Here is a 25114-nt window from a genome sequence, read left to right as displayed (position 1 = left end):
TTCCCTTTTTTCCCTCCTATTGAGGCGTTTTTTGTTCGACTATCAGTGGAGACAATAAAAGCCTTTTTGGACATTGAAATCTCTGCATTTGAGTCCTCTCCCTGCTCTGCGCCTGACAATCAGACAAGTAAAAACTGGTCAAATATTAAAAAATAAAATATTAAAAGTGAAGACAATTTGCAATTCTAGTAATGACATGAATTTGATGCACAATATGTCTTCGCAGGCCACATAAAATGAAGTGGCGGGCCGTATCTGGCCCCCGGGCCTTGAGTTTGACACCCGTGCAGTAAGCTTTCTTTAAATGTTGTTGGCGATTGACAGACAAACGGAAGCGATAACGGAAGCCCTTTTTAAATAACGAGGTTGGACAGATGTACAGATGATAATGCAACGGTGCCCTCATCGAGGACGAAGGACGAATGATGAACTGGCAAAACTTGGTAAATTGTCCACCTTTGTCAACCTGTGCCTAGGTGATACATTTTATTGCAAATATGTTGCAATCAATTACTAAATAAATTACTGAATAAATTAAAGATAACCCTTGTAAATATGTGTGTTTTTAAAGCCATTACAACCCATGTCCAGCTCTTACCTCTCCATTCTTCCCAAACGAGATGGTTCTAGCCTCCATGTCAAGGACACAGGTGATGAAGTCTCCCTGGGTAAAGCTGCTAAGAGTCATGGTTTGTTCGCCATTGTGATAGAGGTTTCCACTGTATGCTCGATATAGCCACATATCTGATGTGGTGCGGTGGTTGAAGTCATGCACGGGCCATCGTGAAACACCGACGCACGTGCCCTCATTGCCCCGATTCTCCTTCACAATGTAAAACTATGGGAAAATAAGAGCAACAATCAATCCAAAGAGGCACCGAATAATAAAACAGTTTTGATTAACGCGAAACATTCAATCACAAAATCAAACACCGTAAATATATAGTAATTGATTGCAGTTTCTACAGTATTCAGATTAAAATGACTATCAGACAAGGCTGACTATCTGTTGATTGATTCAAATGTATATTGATGTGGCCTTCTTATGAGTACCGTATTTGCCAGTGTACAGGTGGACTCGGTGTATAAGTCGACCCCCTAAAATTCGACGGAAATTTACGATTTTATGATATATCCTTTGTATAAGTCGAGCTCAATTGTTGCATTATATTAAACTTCAAAATTCAATATGCGAAATTTATTGACGAAATGTGTTCAAATTCCGGGAGGCCGTGCGCATGCGGCTGTTTATAAGCACCGCGGAGGAGATCGCGGCCGGCGAGCTCGCGCACGCCGCCCGGCACCAACGGGAGGCCGGAAATAGCTCCAAGCCGAGCGGATCGGCACTTTATAAGCACCGCGGAGGAGATCGCGGCCGGCGAGCTCGCGCACGCCGCCCGGCACCAACGGGATGTCGGAAATAGCTCCAAGCCGAGCGGATCGGCACTTTATAAGCACCGCGCAGGAGATCGCGGCCTGCGAGCTCGCGCACGCCGCCCGGCACCAACGGGAGGTCGGAAATAGCTCCAAGCCGAGCGGATCGGCACTTTATAAGCACCGCGCAGGAGATCGCGGCCGGCGAGCTCGCGCACGCCGCCCGGCACCAACGGGAAGTCGGAAATAGCTCCAAGCCGAGCGGATCGGCACTTAATAAGCACCGCGCAGGAGATCGCGGCCGGCGAGCTCGCGCACGCCGCCCGGCACCAACGGGAGGTCGGAAATAGCTCCAAGCCGAGCGGATCGGCACTATAAGCACCGCGCAGGAGATCGCGGCCGGCGAGCTCGCGCACGCCGCCCGGCACCAACGGGAGGTCGGAAATAGCTCCAAGCCGAGCGGATCGGCACTTTATAAGCACCGCGCAGGAGATCGCGGCCGGCGAGCTCGCGCACGCCGCCCGGCACCAACGGGAGGTCGGAAATAGCTCCAAGCCGAGCGGATCGGCACTTTATAAGCACCGCGCAGGAGATCGCGGCCGGCGAGCTCGCGCACGCCGCCCGGCACCAACGGGAGGTCGGAAATAGCTCCAAGCCGAGCGGATCGGCACTTTATAAGCACCGCGCAGGAGATCGCGGCGCCTCATTGGACTTCCAGCGGGCCGCGCACTCGCGCACGGTTCAAATTTTCTAAGTGCAACGCACAATGAGATGCATGAGAAACGGCCTTGGTTACCATCACATTTGAAGCGATGAATACGAAGTTAAATTTTATGACTCGGTGTATAAGTCGAGGTCGATTTTTTTCGGTCGATTTTGGATCGAAAAAGGTCGACCAATACACCGGCAAATACGGTAATTTAAAATTTAATTCACCTTTATGGACCCTACGTACCAACTCTTGAAGCCCTTCTGATCTTGCTAGAAATGCCGTACTATTGTCGTTTGAACAAACATAGGACCCCCACCACCAGACATACACACACTCACCCCCCTGAAGAGCTTGGAAAGCTGCGGATGTAATTTATGATATGGAAATCTAGTTTACGCTGATAATGTTAACACAAGCATTTTTCTCTTGTGCTTGTCAAACTCGCAAATGTATTGACATGGTGACAACACTGTTGTGTAGCTATGCTATTCAAATAACAATGGTAATACACACGTGACTAAAACCCCTACCAGTAAAATCAAATTCACTTTGAATTTTGTTTCTGATGCATGTGGAGCACGGGATCCAAAGCCAATTTTGCAATATCATTGTATTGTTCGATCTTGTGCAAAATGGCACACAACAATGTCTACAATTGAGCCACCCACCGTTTCATAGCACATAAGAATTCCTCACATTATGTTTAATCATTTTATTAATAGTTAAATAACTCAAGTTATTCAGTCTGTTCATTTTGAATAGAGCAGGAAGCTAATGAAAATTATTTTTGTTGATCACTAGTGAGATGGGAAGTGCTGCTGTGTGCTGGTACACTTAGTTTATATACCGTATTTTACGGACTATAAGGCGCACCTAAAAACCAAAAGTTTTCTCAAAAGCCAACAGTGCGCCTTATAATCCGGTGCGCCTTATATATGGACCAAATTCCTAAATTTAAACTGGCCCGAAGCATTGTGTCATGAAATCAATCATAAGTGGCCCGCTGAAGACTATGAATCATTAATCAAAAAGACTATGGATCATTATTTTCTGATTATAAAGTAATTTGTTGCGTCTGAAGTTGAAATAAAAAAGATAAAATGGAGAATGATTTAATTTGGATTAAAAATCTGACATGATGCATTAATGGTGCGCTTTATATAAGGACAAAGTTTTTAAAATGGGCCATTCCTTTTATAGTCCGGAAAATACAGTAACCAAATTTGAGCCGATTTACAAGGCTTCTATGCAAAGTTCAAGTTTGACCACAAACCTTTTGTCTGCTCATGAATGCAAATAATAATTTGGGATATTTTATTCATTTAAATATTTTAAAATTTAATAACTACAATAATATTTTAGCACTACAGATGTAATTTTGGTTCAATATACAAGTGTGATAATTACAAAAATGAGTTGCACATGTGTTATACATTTCATATTGGCTGGTGGTCTAATACATTTTCTACTCTTTTCATATTAATAGAAATCAGGGCAAATCATAGCATTGTACCTTCCAGTGGTAGCAACCAGAAGAGATTCCAGTGGAGGCCAAACCATAACCTTTACCCCCACTGCCATGTGTCAGCCCTTGTCCATTTTCCACCACACAACACTGAGCCTTCTCTGGGTCAAAGGACACTTCTTGGATGGGAAGGTTTTCCTCTTCTTCTTCAGCCTCTCCCTATCAATTAGATGTACATCAGGGCCACAAATAGACATTGACTCATTTTATGGAAATAACGTGCTTTCTTTCCAACCTGCAATTTCAGTTCATGTATTTTTTCTTTTATCTGGACGGCGTGCCGGGCTTGAGCAATGGGAGCTTCCCACATGCAGTCAGACAACAGTGAGAATAGCCGCTCAACGACCTGGAAGAGAATATTATCAAGTCAGTGTGCGTTTTAAATATTTTAGAGCATACAAACTAACCCTAAAATTTCAATACATCATCATTCAGTTTCCGTTAAATAATCAACATTGTCAAGAAGTGAGTGAGGAATGAGTAAAAACAAAATAGTACATGTTTAAGATAGAGAGAGTACCGTATTTGCCGGTGTACAGGTCGACTCGGTGTATAAGTCGACCCCCTAAAATTCGACGGAAATTTACGATTTTATGATATACCCTTTGTATAAGTCGAGCTCAATTGTTGCATTATATTAAACTTCAAAATTCAATATGCGAAATGTATTGACGAAATGTGTTCAAATTCCGGGAGGCCGTGCGCATGCGGCTGTTTATAAGCACCGCGAAGGAGATCGCGGAGCCTCATTCGACTTCCAGCGGCCGGCGAGCTCGCGCACGCCGCCCGGCACCAACGGGAGGCCGGAAATAGCTCCAAGCCGAGCGGATCGGCACTTTATAAGCACCGCGGAGGAGATCGCGGAGCCTCATTCGACTTCCAGCGGCCGGCGAGCTCGCGCACCCGCCCGGCACATCCGGGAGGCCGTGCGCACGCGCCAAGTGGCCGAAAATAGCCCCCGCCGAGCGGATCGGCTGTTTATAAGCACCGCGGAGGAGATCGCGGAGCCTCATTTGACTTCCAGCGGCCGGCGAGCTCGCGCACCCGCCCGGCACATCCGGGAGGCCGTGCGCACGCGCCAAGTGGCCGAAAATAGCCCCCGCCGAGCGGATCGGCTGTTTATAAGCACCGCGGAGGAGATCGCTGAGCCTCATTCGACTTCCAGCGGGCCGCGCACTCGCGCACGCCGCCCGGCACATCCGGGAGGCCGTGCGCACGCGCCGAGTGGCCGAAAATAGCCCCCGCCGAGCGGATCGGCTGTTTATAAGCACCGCGGAGGAGATCGCTGAGCCTCATTCGACTTCCAGCGGGCCGCGCACTCGCGCACGCCGCCCGGCACATCCGGGAGGCCGTGCGCACGCGCAGAGTGGCCGAAAATAGCCCCCGCCGAGCGGATCGGCTGTTTATAAACACCGCGGAGGAGATCGCTGAGCCTCATTCGACTTCCAGCGGGCCGCGCACTCGCGCACGCCGCCCGGTTCAAATTTTCTAAGTGCAACGCACAATGAGATGCATGAGAAACGGCCTTGGTTACCATCACATTTGAAGCGATGAATACGAAGTTAAATTTTATGACTCGCTGTATAAGTCGAGGTCGATTTTTTTCGGTCGATTTTGGATCGAAAAAGGTCGACCAATACACCGGCAAATACGGTAATCATTCTGCTTCCCATTGCCTATTACCAATACTCATGGACTTGTATACCTGTGTCATTTGTTCATCCTCCATATTGGCCTCACATGCAGGTAAGACAGCTTCCAAAACATGGAGCGCTAAAAGCCGGGTTCTTAGGTTCCCAACCAAAGGGACCCCTACAATTCAAAGAATGTAAAGAATGTAAATGTCAGGCCAACTCCCAAATCATTAAATAACATGATCTTACCAGAGCAGCATTTCTGTGCGGCAATATTAAGCAACACTTCAGTCCATTTTGGGGAGGCCATCTTGGACTGGATGGCTTTTGAGGACACTACTCTCCTTAGGAATACTAGAAAGTCTCCCAAGTGTAGCTCAGCAGTGTGTTGCTTGCGTAGTAAAGCTGAAAAACAACACAATTACCTTCAACAAAATGTGCTTTAATCAACCTTCTAAATGATTGTCTGATTTCCTCAGTTTCCATGGTATTCATATTTTCATATGAATATGACAACTCCAAGCATGTGAAAAATGCACCCAATGATGAGCCAAACATGTACATGAAAGTCCACTTCCTGATGCTCTGCCTGATTTGTTTTGACTTTTACATGATGTTACACAAAGTAGCATTGCTTCAGGTGTGCCTTCAAATACATCCACTGGTGTGTCTCTAACTCAAAGAATGTCAATAAAACAATGAAAAAATTCAAAAGACATTACATCATCTGAGGTTTCCCAAATTGCTTTAAGACAAACTAATTTTATTGTATATAAAATTCTGACTAAGAAAGAAATTAAAGTTTGTCTTAAAAATCCTTCTCCGGATTATTGTAGCAAATAGAAATGAATGTGGTAGAACTAAATGACCTAAAACAGGAAAAGATTAGTCTGATTTAATGTCAGACAGTAAGAAAAAAAAGCATGCCTTTTTACAAAGTCCGAACTTCTGGTTTCAACTGTAAATATTTGATCACCTCTGAAATCTTTCTTCTCCGAGTCGATAGAGTCCTCTTGCTTGATTTCATCGTGGTCTTTTCCAGAAGACAGGACACTAACTCCTGCCTGAGATAGAAGGTTCTTCAGCTGGCTACAGAGGAGGTCCAGCAATGACTGGACAACTTTTGGACTCAATTTGTCTGCATATGTCCTGTAAAATCAACCATGTCATTAAAAATGTAATCTCCACCATACCAACTACAGTCAGTATATGATGTTCTTCATGTTTACCGCAAATTACCCAGTGCTGATGGCCAGTATCTGCAGCAACCGTGTTGAGGCCACCTTCAGAGCAGTGCTGAGCTGGGATATGCCTGGTTTGTGCAACAGTTGGAGCGGCTGTCCCAACATGGTGTTTGTGCCACATAACTGGGACAACACATTGAGCAGCCCGCTAGAAATGGCCAGGGAGACATCTACTGGTTGGTAGCGCACACTCAGTGCAAATACTGTGACCAGCAGAAGACGCTGCTGAGCTTCTGAAATGAAGACAATCAAAACAGAAGTACGTTTAAGGCTGGGAGCTGACAAAAACCTTAATTATTTTGGGTGGGTCCTGAGCCACATGTAACTTACCGTATTTGCCGGTGTATTAGTCGACCTTTTTCGATCCAAAATCGACCGAAAAAAATCGACTACGACTTATACACCGAGTCATAAAATTTAACTTCGTATTCATCGCTTCAAATGTGATGGTAACAAAGGCCGTTTCTCATGCATCTCATTGTGCGTGGGTGTGCGTCCGTCAGGCTCATCAAACAGCGAGAAACTGAATCATTATAAAGCGTTCGTCGCATTAACACGCATCCTCAGCAACAATTTCAAATATTCTCACCTCAATAACGGACATCGAAAGCCAGGCAGCGACGATGACTGCTAGGGGGAAGTACTGGGTATTGAGCGAATGTGCGAGTCATCGCGCGTCAAGCAACGACAATAACTACCGGTACGTAAACATTCAATCGCCATGTCTAAATGAATGTCGTTGGCACTTAGAAAATATTCGCCAAACTTGGCCAGACTTCCAGGGGAAGAGGCCGAATTTTCACTTGTTCTGGCCGACTGGAGGAACCAGCCGAGGCGGACACTTTACGGCGGTTGAGTCGTTGGCACTTGGAAAATATTCGCCAAACTTGGCCGGACTTCCAGGGGAAGAGGCCAAATTTTCACTTGTGGTGGCCGACACGGGGAACCAGCCGAGGCGGACACTTTACGGCGGTTGAGTCGTTGGTACTTAGAAAATATTCGCCAAACTTGGCCGGACTTCCAGGGGAAGAGGCCGAATTTTCACTTGTGGTGGCCGACACGGGGAACCAGCCGAGGCGGACACTTTACGGCGGTTGAGTCGTTCGCATTTTCAAAATATTTGCCAAACTTGGCCAGACTTTCAGGGGAAGAGGCCGAATTTTCACTTGTGGTGGCCGACATGGGGAACCAGCCGAGGCGGACACTTTACGGCGGTTGAGTCGTTGGCACTTAGAAAATATTCGCCAAACTTGGCCAGACTTCCAGGGGAAGAGGCCGAATTTTCACTTGTTCTGGCCGACATGGGGAACCAGCCGGGGCGGACTCTTTATGGCGCAAGAGCCGTTGGCACTTAGAAAATATTCGCCAAACGCTCTCAGGATAGAGAAGACCAAGAAGATGCCCTTTATGACGACAAACTAAACGAAAACGAATGGAACGAGCTTTTCGGAAATAGCGACGATGAAGACGAATTTTGAACTCTATGTACCGGCAATCACTTTATAATTATAATTTGTTGTTTCTTAACTAAAAATAAACCAGTTTCTAAGAGTGTTCATTGTTGTTAGTCTCTCTCGGCGCGTAATATCACAGGGTCATGAAGTAAATAATATTTAAAATAGATCGCTCGCTACAAACTCGCGAATTTCAACACATTTCGTCAATAAATTTCGCATATTTCTGATTGAATTTTGAAGTTTAATATAATGCAACAATTGAGCTCGACTTATACAAAGGATATATCATAAAATCGTAAATTTACGTCGAATTTTAGGGGGTCGACTTATACACGAGTCGACTTATACACCGGCAAATACGGTAATAGCGGTCCCCAAACGTTCGTTGCACCAGACATACAAACAAGTAACAGTGGTAAATTAAAGTACCACTCATCATTAAGTCAAATGGATTTGTTGAAATTAGTAGGAGCCCTGTGCTTGTTTGTTTTGTGGTAATGGGAGCCAATGACGTTTACTTGGAAGTTCTAGGCTCTTGATGTGTTTCATAATTTGGACTTTACCACTTTATAAAGCACATCCCTAATTTTTTGTTTTTACTATCTTGTGGGCTTACTTTTTATGCGTCATACCATGTGACTGAGACGAGTGGTTTGACATGTGACATGAGGCTCAGGTAGATGCACGTGATTATCTGAATATTTTTTTTTAGACACGGACTTTGTCTCAGTCTCGTTGCCTGACCAATTAAGCAACAGACCAGTAGGGTTCCGCAGCTCGGTTGGATGGAGACCACTGAAAAACTAGTTTCAAATCGGAAAGCAGGGCTGGTGCAAAAGAATGTTTGGGAACTACTATCCTAACCAATGACAAACGAAATTTTCAATGCCATTTTAAATATGGACTAATGCATGTTTGTTTTTTTAATCGAACAAATGTACATTCCAGAATCTAAATGTATTTCATGCTGAAATGGTCAGCCTTCAACAACAAAGGGTTTGAGCAATAAAAAAAAATAATTATTGCGATTTATACTCCGGAGCGATTTATATGTTTTTTTTCACGTTATGTGCATTTTATGGCTAATGCGACCTATATTCCGGAGCGACTTTTAGTCCGAAAAATACGGTGTGTGTGTGTGTGTGTGTGTGTGTGTGTGTGTGTGTGTGTGTGTATATATATATGAAATAAATTTAGCCATTGGATGAATGTGCTCGAGTGTGTAGTAAAGATGTAGTATGTTGTATCTATGAAGGAGTAGAGAAAATGTGTTTATAAATGCCCACCCCCTCCATATGGCATTTATTTAGTAAATCAAGGGCCACTCAGCGTATGGGCACATGGCTACGGGCTGCCAATTTGCCCATCTCTGCTTTGGAGCTTACCTATGTGGTGTTTGTTTGCCTGCAATGCTCGCTCTAGTGTTACAGATAGTTGTTGGTAAATCTTATGAACTGCTGTCTGGATTTCCAACTGGAGGCTTCTCTTGGCTGTTTTAACACCATCCTGAAAAAGAATGAACAGGCAAGTTTTATTCAGGTAAATAACAGCTTTCAACACAGAATCCAGCTAAATACTAAAAAAAAATTTCGCATGTCATACAACTAAGGCAGGGGTGGGCAAACTTTTTGACTTGCGGGCCGGGCCGAATTGGATTCTAAATTTTGACTGGGGGGCCGAACCAGGAGCAGATGGATGTAGTGTTTGTGTGAAGTATTATAAATGACATGTAAAGGTCATTGCATAAAATGTTTTGGTCTTTAGTAGGTAGTAAAGCATGGATATTCGAAAAACCGCTTTTTAAAAACAAATGCATTTATTAGCAGCATTAAACAAAATATTTCACCCAAAGACTACTATCAGTGATTCTCATTAAATACGACACTGTTATTTTGATTTTCCATCACTTCAGCGGCTGCAGGTCAGATTCATGAAAGATGTTTTTCTAATGAGGCGAATTCACATAAAACGGCAAACATTCCGACCAAATACATCATTTTGAAGAATCACTGAAAGAATACATCCAAATAAAGTAATAAAGAATCAAAACGGCAACACGGTGACGGATATCTGAAAATCAGAGCAGAGCTTTAACTCACAAACACCTGGCGACAGAGGTGAGGAAACGGCAAACACTTCCTTAAAGTCGGCCTTAAAACCTTTAAAAGTTAAGATTAGTCGCAAACAGGTGGTGCATCAATGTCCTTGAACATCCTGCATTGTTTGAAAATGAGAATGGTCGCTAGTTTCAATCCCTGTTATTTGTACAAATTATTTTCAAAATGCTTTTTTTTTTTACAACAAACTAGAGAAACTCCCCTTCATTTTCAGTGGGAACAGTGTTGTTGGTCTCCCTTTTTTTGCTAGTGCTAAATAGTCTGGAGTAAAATTTGTTGTGGCAATTCTTAGGATAGAGTCGAGGTGTTGGTCCGTTAGCCTAGATCTGTGACAGGGCTTGTTGATGTTCACGTGGCTGAACGTCTGCTCACACGCGTCGGTAGAGCAAATGGTCCACTCTTTTTTAAACACTCGGTCGGCTCTCAGTGTCCGCCTTTCTTCTCCTTGGGCCACTCATTTTAATGGAAGGATTCCAGGGGAAGGTTTGTGCGTGCGTGGCTTTAGCGTAAAACTGTATCTGAAAGCTCAGCGTGCGAATTACGAGAATGCTGACATCACAGCCCACGCTCAAAATTCGGCATTGATAGAAATAGAGCGCGGAGTGCGCCGGGTCCGTACTACTGAGTACGTACACGCACTTGTGAGTGTGCAAAGATCTTTCTGACACGGCTTCCGGGAGTAAATGCGCGGGCGGGCGTTTCCCCATCTACTGGGGAAACACAGTCATTGCAGGGAAAATGACAAAAAAAATGTTTCATCATACAATTTATTCAGGTCTGGCGGGCCGGATTAAACGACCCCGTGGGCCGGATGTGGCCCGCGGGCCGTAGTTTGCCCATGGCTGAACTAAGGTCACCAAAACCAAATCACCTTCGTCCAATCACTGTCAGGTTGCTACGTCTCATACCTGATAATGATGCAGCTGCACGCTCTCTCGCTTCAGCCCTCCATTCCCAATAGTCCCAAGGCCAAAACAACCAGCCAGGAACTGCAACCTGACAGAGGTCAGTAAGGAGGAGGACTGGAAGGCACTGCATGGCCGATCGGTATTCCCTGGCAGACAGCCCTTCTCCTCCATACCAGCAATCAACACCACGATTTGATGAAGAGCTTCTAACCTCAGCTGCAGACAAAAAACATTACATTAGAAAAGGACACTGATAGTGTGAGATATACATATATACATATACACACATATATATATATATATATATATATACATATACACACACATATATATATATATATATATATATATATATATATATATATATATATATATATATATATATATATATATATATATATATATATATATATATATATATATATATATATATATATATATAAAATGCTCTAAGGCACAGGTGTCAAAGTCAAGGCCCGGGGTCCATATACGGCCTGCCACACCATTTTAGGTGACAAAACAAATTGTGTATTGAACTTACATGTAAATTCCAAAATTTCAAATTGTTTTCACTTTTAAAAATAGATATTGTTAGCAATTTTCATTACCATTCATTTTTTTAAAATAATTTTCATTTTGAAATAGTTGATTTGATTTCAATATTTCATTTTGAAATATTTGAACTGTTTGTTTTGAAAACTAGTTATTCATCAGTTTGTTGTGTAGCCTATACTATATATACACAATATAAAATGTTCATACATTTATTTGGGTTGACAATTTTAATGTCCCTTTGAGGCAAACAATGACTGATGCGGCCCGCAACAAAAATAAGTTTGACACCCCTGCTCTAAGGGAATCTGTACAGTAAATCTGACCCTCTGGCGAAACAGATCACAGAATTTCTTTGATAATGCTAAGCCAAGCATAACTTTTATAAGAGAAAAGCTACCTTTTAAATTTCTAATTTTAAAATAGGACCCACAACTAGGACTGGGCGTATCAAAATCGAGATAGTAACATTGAAATTAGACTAATATCAGTTAGGTGACCTTGCCACGCTTTTGTCGCATTTAAAACTCATTCCAACCAACGCTTTCAAGTTTGCCATTGGCTAAATACAGCTGCTAAAAATCATCGTGCGGAGGTAGCGAAGGAGAGACAGACATAGGGATGGAGCAGAGCGGAGGACACGCCGCCGCCAGGTGACACCACATACAAATGAGTAATCCACCTCCGTGTTAGCGTGTTGCGAGTCACTAGTATATATGGCGCAGATAATACTGGAATATTACATCACCATCTTTCTAAGATATTTCTTCACATTTACCAGTAGTGGAGCTTGTTAGAATGCCTTTTTCACAAATAAATTGTCAAAAATGCTCCCTTCAAATCTTGCAGGTGGCAGTAAAATGTGGCTGAACACTAGTGAACAACCATTTTGTTTGCTTGTCTGTAACAGGTTGTGTAACATAGTATGTGCCTGCATTGCAGAAATATGTCAATCTCTCACCTCTGCCCTGCTTTGTTGCTGTTCCATGGCCAGGATAGTGGCCTGTGGACTGGTTGACATACTTTCCTCTGGTTCTTTGAAGGCTGGAGTGAGGCCGACGTCACCATTGATGAAGCTGATCATATTGTCAATGAGAGCATGAATACCAAGAGAGCGGTTCAGGTCTAGGTCTGATTCTTCATATGAGTATGCGGAGCTGTAGCTGCGCTGACGGCTCAGCTTTGCACGAAACCAAGACTCAGCCAGTGAGTCTGGAGAGGTATAAAGTAGACCTGAGGAAATGGAGAGAGGAGAAATGCTTTCAGGAGATAGTATAACAAATTGTCATTTGTTTGATGGATGACATATGTTCTTATATGCACATACCAATTTCAGTGCAAAGCATGATTATTCCACATAAACCCATATTCTAGTTGTTCATGCCTGCACATGCCTTCATCAGCCAGAATAATTGTATTTAGAATGGGTGCACTGAATTTCCAACAAGTGCAGAAGACAGTATGCTATGGAATTCTATACAGAAGCAGTTTCCATCCATGGGTTAAATGGCCACACGGAGAGAAAATCAGGTACATCCACCTGTTTCTCTGTGGACATCTAACACTTTGTCTCAAATGACACATTATATAAAGTAGGCCCACAAGAAGGGTCGGAAACTGAGAAGCATTAGTGACGTGAGAATACATTCAAATTTTCCAAGCAATTTTAACACTGCAAATTCCCCCTTTGTGTCAGCCTCACAAATAAAGCAATAACTGCTTTAAAACAGCCCCGCCAAAGAAAGCACTACCTTCTTCCATTTCAAATTTTCTATTGTTGTTAAGGAGACGTTTCTGCAATGACAGCGAGCAACACAAAATTAGGAAGTAGACTGGACATACAGTTTTGTAAGTAACACACTTGTGTTATTGCGTCATTGCCATTGTCTTCTTTCTTTTAAAGAGAGAGTTGGAATTATAATAATTTGTTTCGATTGGTATTTATGTTGTTCGGTCAAAATTTTGCTTTACATGAAAACATTCTGTGCCTGTGGTGCAACAAAAGGTTTGGGACCACTGCTAATAAGCTAGTAATTCATATTCCCATTTCCATACCACCACTGAAGTACTATCATAACATCAGTGAAAATTTCTTTGTGATTGCAACTCTTAATTACAGCAATTCAATTCTGTGTTAAAAATCCAATTTTTCACAAAGGATGAGAAACTCCCATCTGTTCATGCAGTATGTATCCTGTCATATAAAAATGTGAACCAAAAAACAAGCAACTGCTTTACATTTTTCAAACAGTTCCTACACATAAATACAGGTGTCAGCGAATTCAACAAAAATGATCATTATAATGGATTTTTAATTAATTGTACAACAAAAATATAATCCAATCTTCAGGTGAAATAATAACTTAAAAAAGATTTCTGACATACTTAAGTGGATAAAAGGACCATCAAGTGCCTCGACATAAGGTGCTATTGATTAAAACTGCAGGTCTTTTAGATGATCAAGCTCTGTAAAGCTGAATCCTTGGTTTGATAGTAAGATAATATCTAAGATGTAAACCACAGACACTTTTTGTGAAAAGAAACTCAGACAAACTATTAAGCAAACTACCTTATCAAGCTTGCATTCACTGATTCAAATTCAACCACAGGGCTTTATTTTACATTTCAACCCCAGTGAAATTATCTGGCACATAAAAGTAATGGTAAACATCGGCATCATGCCAATCTCATATTTTGCGCCCGTACGCGCGCATGTGCACACACAAACGCACGCACGCACACACACACAAAGTTTATGAATAGTTTCTTCATGTTAAATGGGCATTCACTTGTATAGCGATTTTCAAATTTCATAGAACTCAAAGTGCTTTAACGCTGTCTTCTCATTTGCCTACTGATGAACCAGCATCAGCAGCAACTGGGTTCGTATCTTGCTTATGGACCCTTGGACATAGTCACAAAGGCACAGGATCGAACCCATAACCTTCTGGTTGGGAGATGACCACTCTACCACCAGAGCCATGCCGCCCATTCAACATCTAATACTGAAGTTAGCACCAGTTCATAACTGAAAGCGCTAAATCAGTGGTTCTTAACCTTGTTGGAGGTACCGAACCCTGCCAGTTTCATATGCGCATTCACCGAACCCCTCTTTAGTGAAAAATACAATTATTTTTTCAAATTCAAGATATAGATGTTTTTTTACTGATGCTCAAAATGAGCTGCGCATGAACATCACCTTGTTGAAAGAACAAACTCAACACAATGCATGTACTCACAACACTAACTTCTGTGGGTGTTCGGACCTCTGCAGTGGAGGCTCTACCGAACGCCTGAGACCGACTCAGCGAACCCCTAGGGTTCGATCGAACCCAGGTTAAGAACCACTGCGCTAAATGAATGGGAGGTGCATCACGGGGATGGAGAGTCAAGCTAATTAGAGAAAGAAACATGCCATCGTTTACGTGCTTGCAGCTCCTCTTGTGCTTGGGACTCAACTGCCCCAAAAGTAGCAAATAAACTAGGCATGCGTGAATTAAAAGACAGAGAGACAAGAGTAACTTGGGATGCATAATGCTAGCTGACAACTTTGGAGTCATTTATGTATCAAATTTTGCCATTTGTATACCTCCCATTTGGTATGAATTGTTCATAACGGAATGTTAGGCTAGTGTTTAATGTTGGTGAACACCAGGCATACAGTAGTAACTGCTGGATCAATGCCTTAAAACATATTGGATATTGACTCTTTGGTGGCTGAACGCTATCCGAGGTAGTTTAGTAGCACTGGGTAAAATCTTGAGGTTTGTTACCAAGCAAAGAAGATGACAGCATAGTGCTGAGGAAAAGACATTTCTACTGGACATGAAAGACTAAGCTTTACCTCTCTTTTTGTGAGAGAACGCCAAGTCCAGGTCAACATTTCTCCTTCCACTCTGAAAGGAAAAAAAATACATAGTAGCGGTGTAACAATTCATCGACAATGAATCGATTATCAAATCCGTCAACAAATATCTTGATAATCAATTAATGATTAAGCGCCCTTATCTATTTGAAATTGTCCAAATCATCAGAATTTCAGCCTCTCAGATGTATATATTCTAAGATTTTGGTATTCCTCCATGAAAGCGAAATGAAAATAAAGGAAAATATTTGGAAACATCTGCATTTCATTTGGAAAACTATTTACACACCAAACAAGTGAATTACAATTAATGTTTGTGCATAATATGCACTATCAATTTGAAATGATGTTCTGTTTTTTAATAAAGAGGTTGGAAATAAAAAAATGTATTTTAATCTCATTCATTGATGAATAGATCCACAGATTAAAAGATTACTGCACAGCAAATACCCTGCTGAGGATAAACATGTAAAAACACTGTGAAAACAGATACTTTCAAGATCAAGACAATTTTTACATAAACATAAGAGATAAAGTATAAGAACATGTTAGTATGATGTACATTGTCTACTGAGTGATTATGTACCAGATTATATCCCTCTTCATCAGATTCGGGCTGGGAGAGGTCAGACTCGCTCCTTGATTTCATCAGCCTGTAGCTAGGACTGCTTTGCACTGAGCGGCTCTCTGCACTCAGACTCTCACTCCTGCAAACACAAAAAATAGTTATGCCATACATATTTTTTGAAATCAAACAACAGTGCCGTGTTTACTGGTTTGGCAAAAGTACTTGTTAATTTTAAATTTAATATTTAATTGCTAACTTCTTACCGTATTTTCCAGACTATAAATCACAGTTTTTTTTCATAGTTTTGGGGGTATGACTTGTACTCAGGAGCGATTTATGTGCAAAATTATTAACACATCATATAATTTCATGTTATTTTCACACTAAACCTCATGAGGGCGCACTAGGCCTGTGGAATAATTGGAACTGCAACTGACGATAAGTTTGCCGTAAGCCACGTAGAAGAGGAAGCGCTGCATCTTCTACTTCCGGGGTTAGCGGAGTTGTTTATAAGTGACACAGAGGATGAACATTTCGTTGGATTTAATGATTTGGAGTGACGCAGATGGGTCGATACACTTGTTAGCATGTTATTTATGCTATAGTTATTTGAATAACTCTTAATATGGTACGTCAGGCATGTTCTCAGTTCCTTGTTTCTGTATTTATGTAACGTTAGCATACCGTATCGTTCCGGCTGTTGTTGCCTATTCTATTTTTATTTTAAATTGCCTTTCAAGATGACATATCTATTCTTGATGAAGGATTTTATTAAATAAATTTCCCCCAAAAATGCGATTTATACTCCGGCGTGACATATATGTATGTTTTTGTCTTGTATGCTATGCATTTTATGGCTGGTGCGATTTATACTCCAGAGCCACTTATAGTCTGGAAAATACACTAATTTTAATTCATAAAGTTATTTGTTCTCAATTTAAAATAGAGATTATTCACAGCTAATCAATCAATTACTCTCAGGCAATATACAGTATTTGCATGTGTACGTATTGCAGTTTGTTTGCATTTCGTAGAATTGTGCGTGCATTATGACAATGAAAAAAACATTGCCATCATGCTGTATTATTGTCATTCATGGCCTAGTTTAAAAGTTTCACTACATCCACAACACTGATTACTATACGAGTGTATAGGCACATTTGGTGTATAGGCACATTTGGTAATAAGTTGCTTTGGTAAACCATATTTTGCAAGTGACACTTGATTTCAAACTTCTCAATATTCCACCTATCATACCGACTGTACTCAACCTGGTCATGAAGCTTAGACAGTCCTGTGTTCCAGCAGCGGTTTGGCCCTCTTCTTGGTTTTGCTTGGTCAGTTCGCCCAATACAGGGCTAACCCCCAATATTAGCAAGGCACAGCGATGAATCACAGAGTTACAAGCTGCTGTGTACAAGTCCTGTCCTTCAGGGAGAATCGTACTGCGCCTTCTTCCATCTTGGGACAGAATCAAATCCTCCTCTCCTCCTCCATTGGTTCCTGTTCCTCCACTCCTAGAAACCAAACTGGATCCAAGGCCTACGCTGGCAGCTCGCTCTCTGTCCCGACTGCGTGCTACGTCTCGTGCTGAGAGGAAACACTGAAAGATTTCTGCGTGAGACACACACATAGAAACATAAAACTAGGTTACACAAAAAAACAATAGACATAAAATGCACTATTTAGACTTACTCATGCGCGGTATCAGTCTAATGGTGTCACAACACCCACATGCGCAGGTTTATAGTAGATGATAATCACAAACTTATGTCCTTTGTTTTGTTGTATACTGAAGCCATTTGAATATAAGACTAAAGATCACAATTCCACTTTTTAATTTCTGGTATTTATATCAAGATGTATTTGACAACTCAAGACAAGGCACCTTTTGTTTGAACCCACTCACCTTTCCAGTCCGCAAAAGTATTGGAATGTGACTGGTGGGTGGTTCTAGTTGCTCAGGTGTTACTTTTCAGAATGACTGCTTGAACATTAGCGCTTGTTTTGGCTTTGGGTTTCACTACATTTGTTGCTATGAAAAGTTGTCTATGGCAGAAAAGCAAAAAGCTGAGAGAAGAAAATCGATCAGACCTATAACAAACATTGTTAATCAGGACAACTGGGATGTCTTGAAAAAGAAAGAAGTTACTTCTAGTGACCAACAGAAATTGAAATAGATTCAGCCAAGGTTATCGACGGGAGATAATGACAGCACCACTGTGAGTGTTGTGAAAAAATACTTAAAGATGACAGGGCAGGGCAGAGGGGAAGGTATCGCAATTCAATGTTCGAAGGCTTTGAGAGAAGAAATATCCAGGCCATACCGTAAGATGCAATTGACTCTTCAGCAAAAAGAATTAGAAGGCCAGATTGTGCAGAGGTAAAGAAATGAGCCACACAAGTTTTACAGCAAAGGTTTATGGACTGATGAAACCAATAAGAACCTCTACCAAAGTGATGGAAAGGCCAAAGTATGGCAAAAGAAAGGATCTCTTTATGATCCAAAACACACACGCTCATCTGTGAAGCGTGGTGGAGGTAATGTCATGGCTTGGGCTTGCATAGATGTCTTTACTGATGATAGGTCATGCTGATACCAGCAGAATAAATTCTGGTATATAAAAACCATTTTGTCTGTTAGGCTGTACTATGACCAAGTCTGTACTAGAAGCTAGTCATGTCTACAAGATGCGGAAATTACCATCCCATACTTTAGAATCATTTGGTGGCATTGCACAATCCAATAAATTCATGATTCTGCATTTTAATATCATGATAAATGTGTGATGTACTTACTTCCAGCCGTCATGACTTCATGTTCCCGGTATTCGTCTTCATCATCTTGCTCCTGATGGCCCTCTTCTCTCTCACGGTCAGTTCTCTCCTCCAATTCAGCCTCCTCATCAATGGTGCGGGTAAATGAATGTTCTTGTGGATCCATGTCTAAAGAGTCCTGATTGTCTGAAATCTTACCAGATTAAGAATGTAACATGTTAGTCTTCAACCTTTTGTTTTAATATGTAACTTAGTGAACTTTCACAAAGACAAAAAGACGATCCACCCAATTCAGAGTACCGTATTTTCCGCACTATAAGGCGCACTTAAAAACCTCCAATTTTCTCAAAAAGCCTTATAATCAGGTGCACCAATGTTGAGCCACTACAGCAGGCGTGTCCAAAGTCTGGCCTGCGGGTCGAATGTACCGTAATTTTTGGACTAAAATTCGCTCCGGAATATAGGTCGCATTAGCCATAAAATGCACAATAACGTGAAAAAAAAACCATATATAAGTTGCTCCGGAACATAAGTCACATTTTGGGGGGAAATTTATTCGACAAAGAGAACGGGCCTGACGTAACATTCAGAGTTATTAAAAAAAAAACGATTACATAAATAACACGTTTATAAAACCATCTGAGTCCCTCCAATTCATTAAATCCATCGATCGTCCTTTTGTCAACAATGGGTGCGCGCCGCTGACGGCGCTTGCACTTCAAAATATTCCACAGGCCCATATAATGATATATAAATTAGATATCAAATAACTATTATATAAGCAATAATATAAAACCATCTGTGCACTCTAAATCATTAAATCCATCGATCAAATACCTCGTCCTTTGTCAACAACGCCGCGCGAGCGCCCTGACGTCAGCCTCGTCGTTATTGCACAGATCTAGTATAAAACTATATTGTAGCGTTAACAAAGCACAAGGAAAGACGTGGGTTTGGTAAACGGCTCTTTATTTAACAAAACAAACTTCCAGGCGTGTGGCGGCGTGCACTTCCAGCCACGGAAGTGGAAGAGAGCTTCATAGAATACGACTGGGCGTGCGTAAAAGCCATGTCTGAGCCCCATCCACCGTCCCCGAACAGCCACCTGGCCGAGCGCCGGCCCACGACTTTCATCCACGGAGGTGAAAAAGAGCTCCATAGAGTAGGACCCGGCGTGCGTAAAAGCCATGTCCGAGCCCCATCCACCGTCCCTGGACAGCCACCTGGCCAAGCGCCGGCCCCCAACTTCAATCCACGGAGGTGAAAGAAAGCTCCGTAGAGTAGGACCGGGCGTGCGTAAAAGCCACAATAGTTTTTCAAACCTTCTGTGTCACTCCAAATCCTTAAATCCTTCAAACTCTTCGTCCTCCGTGTCACTTAGAAACAAAGCCGCTAATGATGCCGGTAGTACGTGGGGCCCTTCGTCATCTTTGTCATCCTGTGATCAATATTTGTCCTTTTTGTAAACAACCGCCGGGCCACACCGCGTCGTGCTGCTGACGTCACTTGAAATTCAAATTACAGTAATCCCTTACTACATTGCGGTTCGTTTATCATGGTTTCACTTTTTTTTTTTTTTTGAAAATTTTCGAAAAAAACCCCACATATAAGTCGATCCTTATTATAAATCGCCCCCACCCACCCAAACTATGAAAGAAAACGCAACTTATAGTCCGAAAATTACGGAATATATCTTACATATGGACAAAGTTTAAAAATGGGCCAATCATTGAAGGTGCGCCTTATAATCCGGTGCGCCTTATATATAGACAAAGTTTTAAAATGGGCCATTCATTGAAGGTGCGCTTTATAATCCGGTGCACCTTATATATGGACAAAATTTTAAAATGGGTCATTCATTGAAGGTGCGCCTTATAATCCGGTGCGCCTTATAGTGCGGAAAATACGGTAACGATAAACTCGAGCATAGCTGAGAATTGTGAAACATGTAATTTCAGAGACGCTAATGAGGAAATACACATGAATCATCGACATGTAGCTGTGTGATGGCAACTTACTCTCCTCTCTCGAGATGAAGAGCGTGTCTGAATGAAGTCCATATTCTTGCATGCGAGCAGGCGATTTCGAACGATATAAACACTGCGATAGATCTCTGCTAAGGACTTTGATGGCTGGTCTCTATAGGAAAGACAAAATGTAAGAATTTGACAATACAAAACATATTTATTTTGGGCTTATTTTTAACACAATCTTTTTTTTTTATTACCTTTCCTCTCCATGTGCTTGTTTGAGCAACCCAGTGTGCTTCAATAAGGCTGCTAAAACAAACCTGGAAACAGTGTCTAACAGGGATTCATTACTAAGAGAAGCGTTGTCCCAATCTGCAAAATAATGCACAACGCAGTCAGCACAATGTGATACATCACTTCACTAACATGCAGTTATAGCTAAATTCATATAATCTCAGGTCATCAACCTTTTTAAAACAGCTACATTTTGATGATTGAATAATGCCAAGGACTAACAGTCTGATACACGCTTCCGAAATAACACATTGTAAGCTTTTACCAATACATGTATTGAATTTGAAACCAAAACCACGCTACTTGTCACCTTTGACATGGCAGAACTGTAACACAACTCTTCTGTTCCTCCACCCAAAATACAGACGTGACAAAATATCATTTGTTTTACTTTAGGTTAATTAAAAAAACATAAGCCTACATCTAAGCTTTCTTGAGCAGGTCTCTTCCAATTAATTGCATGTCGCTTTTTTTCGGTAACAGGCACTTGACCAGAGTGGTTCGAATATGTGGCTACCACAACTTATTAATGCTAGTTCAACTAAGCGAAGTGGAAACGAGGAGAGGAATAAGCATGGCTAATAGTGGTAACAATCCAGAAGTGGACCCTCCCAATCATTTAGGTCAGCAGTATGGGAGTATTTTGGTCTGCCTGACTGAGAATAGAGATGTGAATAGAGAAGTCAAGAAGACCCAGACTATAAGCCACAAGTGACATCAAATATGTTGATTCACCTTATAAACACCATCCTGAAATTAATTTAAGTGGTGCATGGAAGAAAACACTTTCACAAATGTGTTCATTATATTAATAAATTATGAATTTTCAGCATTGTGAATTAATATAATAAATGTGTGTTCCATTATTTTACACAAAGAAACAAGAATCATCTTGAGGGGTTTGATTTGGTAACCTCAGTATTGGATCTTGTGGATAATATGGCTCTTAGGATTCATCAATCACGTTAGATGGGTCAAAAAATCAAGATACAAATCAAATCTCAAATTTGGCGCAGTGTCTTAACCAATTTGCTCACTTCTTTTGGGAGTAATTTGTTTTATTGTGGTTGTGCCCCTACGATTATTTTTAATATAAATATTTAATATATTGTCACTTCCAAATTTACATCACTGTAATTTTAATATCAATATCCACAAAGAAAGTTTGACGCATTAGACCGGTGAGGATTTTTCGAACAGGCCCACAAGTATCGTGACCCTTATATTGCCACTAAGTATTTTTTTTTTTTTTAAACACCAATAAAAACAATGACATAATGAATATAGTCATCATGGATGATAATAAATATATTATTATACATTCATTATATTCATAGATTGCCATTATTGTACAGTAGGAAGGTGACGACATGGTTAATCTGACAGACCTTTGCTGATGGCATAGTCTTGCATGCTGATCCAGAGGCTGTTGGCAGGTTCTTTGGAGGAGCCTAAAGCCAAATCTACCAGGATACTTAAGTTAGGATGCACTGTGCAGTCAAAAGGCTTCTGTTCTTCATTGTCCGACAGTGCCGCCTCCAGCAATGAGCTGATAGAAGCATCTTTAAGGACCAAAGTAAAAAAAAAAAAAAAATAGTAATAATCATTTGGCATAGAAAAATACTAAATGTAGCAACACGGCGAAGAGAAACAGGATGATTACCAGTCAAGAAAATATATGTAAATGAATAAATGTAGATCTCTCTTTACCCAGCTGTGGGACGTTCATCTCCAAGCCATTGCTGAAAATAGGTGTTTTGAGCCAGTAAGCAGTATCCTGCTCCTCCAGAGAGGCAGGGGCACCCTGCAGCATCCCACCAAGACAACGACCTACCAGCAAGGCTACTGTCCTCTCCAAGTCAACAAGCCACACCCAGGAGAGTGCTGGCTGCGGAAGAGACATTCCTGAACCTGGCTCTGCAAAGTCTGACATACCTAGGAAGTTGGAGAAGGCAAAGTTGTGCTGAATAGAAAAATTATACTAAGACAATTAAATTTTCTTAACTTGTAGTGGTCATTCTCTAATGGTTTGATCCAATTGCATGGTCAAACACTGACTCACTTAGAGTTTTCAGTACCTTCCCTTTATTTTATTTCACTGCTTACAATATTGCAGACATACTGCAGGGATCAAATAAAACGCAACTGAGATTTGTGCTGTCGTTGGTGTGAATGTATTTCTGGTGGAGAAAAATAGCTGTCGCAGCCACTTCCTGTTCGTGACATCACAGCCAGTCAATTACAACCCCATTCTACCTGTAAATGGCACAATGGTACAATAAAGCTGACTTTGACTTTGAAAATGTATCAGGTACAATAATAGTTGTTACAAATAATCTGGCAGTGTCAATGCAACACAATACTGTTTAATTGAGTACCATGCTGTCCATAAAGTGATGATACGTTGCCATAAAACAATAGGTTATGATTGTTACCTCATTGCTTCTATGAGGTGGCACTCACATTCTACTATTGTAACTTATGTATACTTAACACGAGATATCTTGAGTATATTGACACAAAAGTTCAATTTGTTCGCAGAATATTACAATGTTAACCTTTTTAAAAACTTATTTTTATTTTATGACGACCAAATTGTGTGTCAAGCATGACATTTTTATTCAAGGAATGTAAAACAAAATATATAAATGATTTCACGCTAGTTACGCATGCTATTTCAGTTCAGATGGTGGGGTTCCATATTTTGCGACGCAAACACTGATAACGTTTGTCTACTGTGCCTCTTAAAATGTACCTATGGAGGTCCCACATTGAGGTCTTGCTGGGTAAAGGGTATAAAGCAAAGATTTGTCAATATTTGTTGACCCCATTTTTGTGTCGAGTCTTGTATTTGCCGAAATAATCCCCCTGTCGATCCTTTAATGCAGGCGCCATATTGGAACGGGTGACGTTGACAGGCCCATACCTCTCGAGCGATCTTGTGCTGTGTCTTCTGAGGACTTATTTGATAGTGCAAGAGCATTCTACATTACAGTCAACATTTAAGCTCGGCCTACCATAAACAGTACAATATAAGTTGATCGTATGAAATGAGCTGGTGAAATTTTGTACCATGAAGAGGCCATTGCAGCTCCTGGTCCTCCAGAGGGAAGGCAGCAGGCAACAGCCTGTTTAGCCGGTCCAGTGGAGGGAACAGGTCAAGGAGGTAGCTTAGCAAAGGCCTCGCCACAGACACAGGAAGAAGCAGCAATGAGTTGGTTATCTGGCACAGCATACTGCCTGCCGCTGACACAAAAATTACATCTGGAAAGGAGAGAGATGCGTTGAAATCAAGAACGCTCATAAGTACATTTCTGGAGCGCTTCAAAACATTGCCTACCGTAATTTCCGGACTATAAGCCGCGACTTTTCTCCAAAATGTTGAACCCTGCGGCTTATAGTCAGGTGCGGCTTATATAAGATTTTTTTTCGTGATTTTTGTGATGACGTGATCACTTTTATACACTCGCAAAAAGGCTGTGGACCACTGTTGTGCGGTATCTTGAAGAAAAAAACAACAAAAATACTATTTTGAAACACTACTATGGCTGCTGCTTATTCTGGCTGTGTTGCTTATGACTATTATGAGCTTTAGTAGGAATGCACGCTAGGTGACCTGTGTCAAAGGGCTCTAAACCCTTTCTCTTACTCTGCCATGTGACTCAGAGATTACACAAAGCAGTGGCGCTGTTTGGACCATCTGCATTGTATTAAAACCCAATCAATCAGCATTTAAATTCAATTCTTCTGACATTTTGCTCACCAAAAACAAGTTGTAATGAATGTGAACTTTTAATGCATTTTATTGAGAAGGTTACTTTGAACCCTCAGGCTTAAATGGCGGCGCGGCGTACTTATGAATTTTTACGGCTTTCCGTGTACTGTCTTTCTTTGTAAAAAACTCATGTGCACGTACGGCTTATAGTCCGGCGCGGCTTATGTAAGAAAAAAACTAAAATATCCCTGAATTTTAGCTGGTGCGGTCCGGAAATTACGGTAATTTCATAAAACTCCTAGTGATGTTATTTTAAGAAAATTCTAGAAAAGTGTAGCGCAGGAGTGTCAAACTCATTTTTTTCGCGGGCCACATTGTAGTCACATTGTAGGCTTCTTTTG

General features: G+C 41.5%; 1 protein-coding gene across 6 annotated transcripts in view; it reads right to left on the bottom strand.

The window, feature by feature from the left end:
* herc1 (HECT and RLD domain containing E3 ubiquitin protein ligase family member 1) overlaps positions 1 to 25114 on the bottom strand; it is an 85457-nt gene that overhangs the window by 42402 nt on the left and 17941 nt on the right. For all 6 annotated transcript variants that reach the window (XM_049718036.2, XM_049718038.2, XM_049718040.2 and 3 more), the window contains exons 17-35: positions 24071 to 24262; positions 22709 to 22933; positions 22387 to 22560; positions 20962 to 21076; positions 20753 to 20873; positions 18756 to 18927; positions 17228 to 17570; positions 15975 to 16095; positions 15368 to 15419; positions 12485 to 12756; positions 10972 to 11187; positions 9332 to 9452; positions 6485 to 6722; positions 6222 to 6394; positions 5495 to 5650; positions 5317 to 5423; positions 3847 to 3957; positions 3600 to 3770; positions 599 to 838 (exon numbers count right to left, since the gene is read on the bottom strand). In XM_049718036.2, coding sequence (XP_049573993.1) covers positions 599 to 838; positions 3600 to 3770; positions 3847 to 3957; positions 5317 to 5423; positions 5495 to 5650; positions 6222 to 6394; positions 6485 to 6722; positions 9332 to 9452; positions 10972 to 11187; positions 12485 to 12756; positions 15368 to 15419; positions 15975 to 16095; positions 17228 to 17570; positions 18756 to 18927; positions 20753 to 20873; positions 20962 to 21076; positions 22387 to 22560; positions 22709 to 22933; positions 24071 to 24262 — 3320 coding nt within the window. The remainder of the gene's footprint in view (positions 1 to 598; positions 839 to 3599; positions 3771 to 3846; positions 3958 to 5316; positions 5424 to 5494; positions 5651 to 6221; positions 6395 to 6484; positions 6723 to 9331; positions 9453 to 10971; positions 11188 to 12484; positions 12757 to 15367; positions 15420 to 15974; positions 16096 to 17227; positions 17571 to 18755; positions 18928 to 20752; positions 20874 to 20961; positions 21077 to 22386; positions 22561 to 22708; positions 22934 to 24070; positions 24263 to 25114) is intronic.

The sequence above is a fragment of the Syngnathus scovelli genome, chromosome 4 (genome assembly GCF_024217435.2).
Source record: "Syngnathus scovelli strain Florida chromosome 4, RoL_Ssco_1.2, whole genome shotgun sequence".
NCBI classification, from domain to species: domain Eukaryota; kingdom Metazoa; phylum Chordata; class Actinopteri; order Syngnathiformes; family Syngnathidae; genus Syngnathus; species Syngnathus scovelli.
This window is presented reverse-complemented; position numbering and strand designations above follow the sequence as displayed.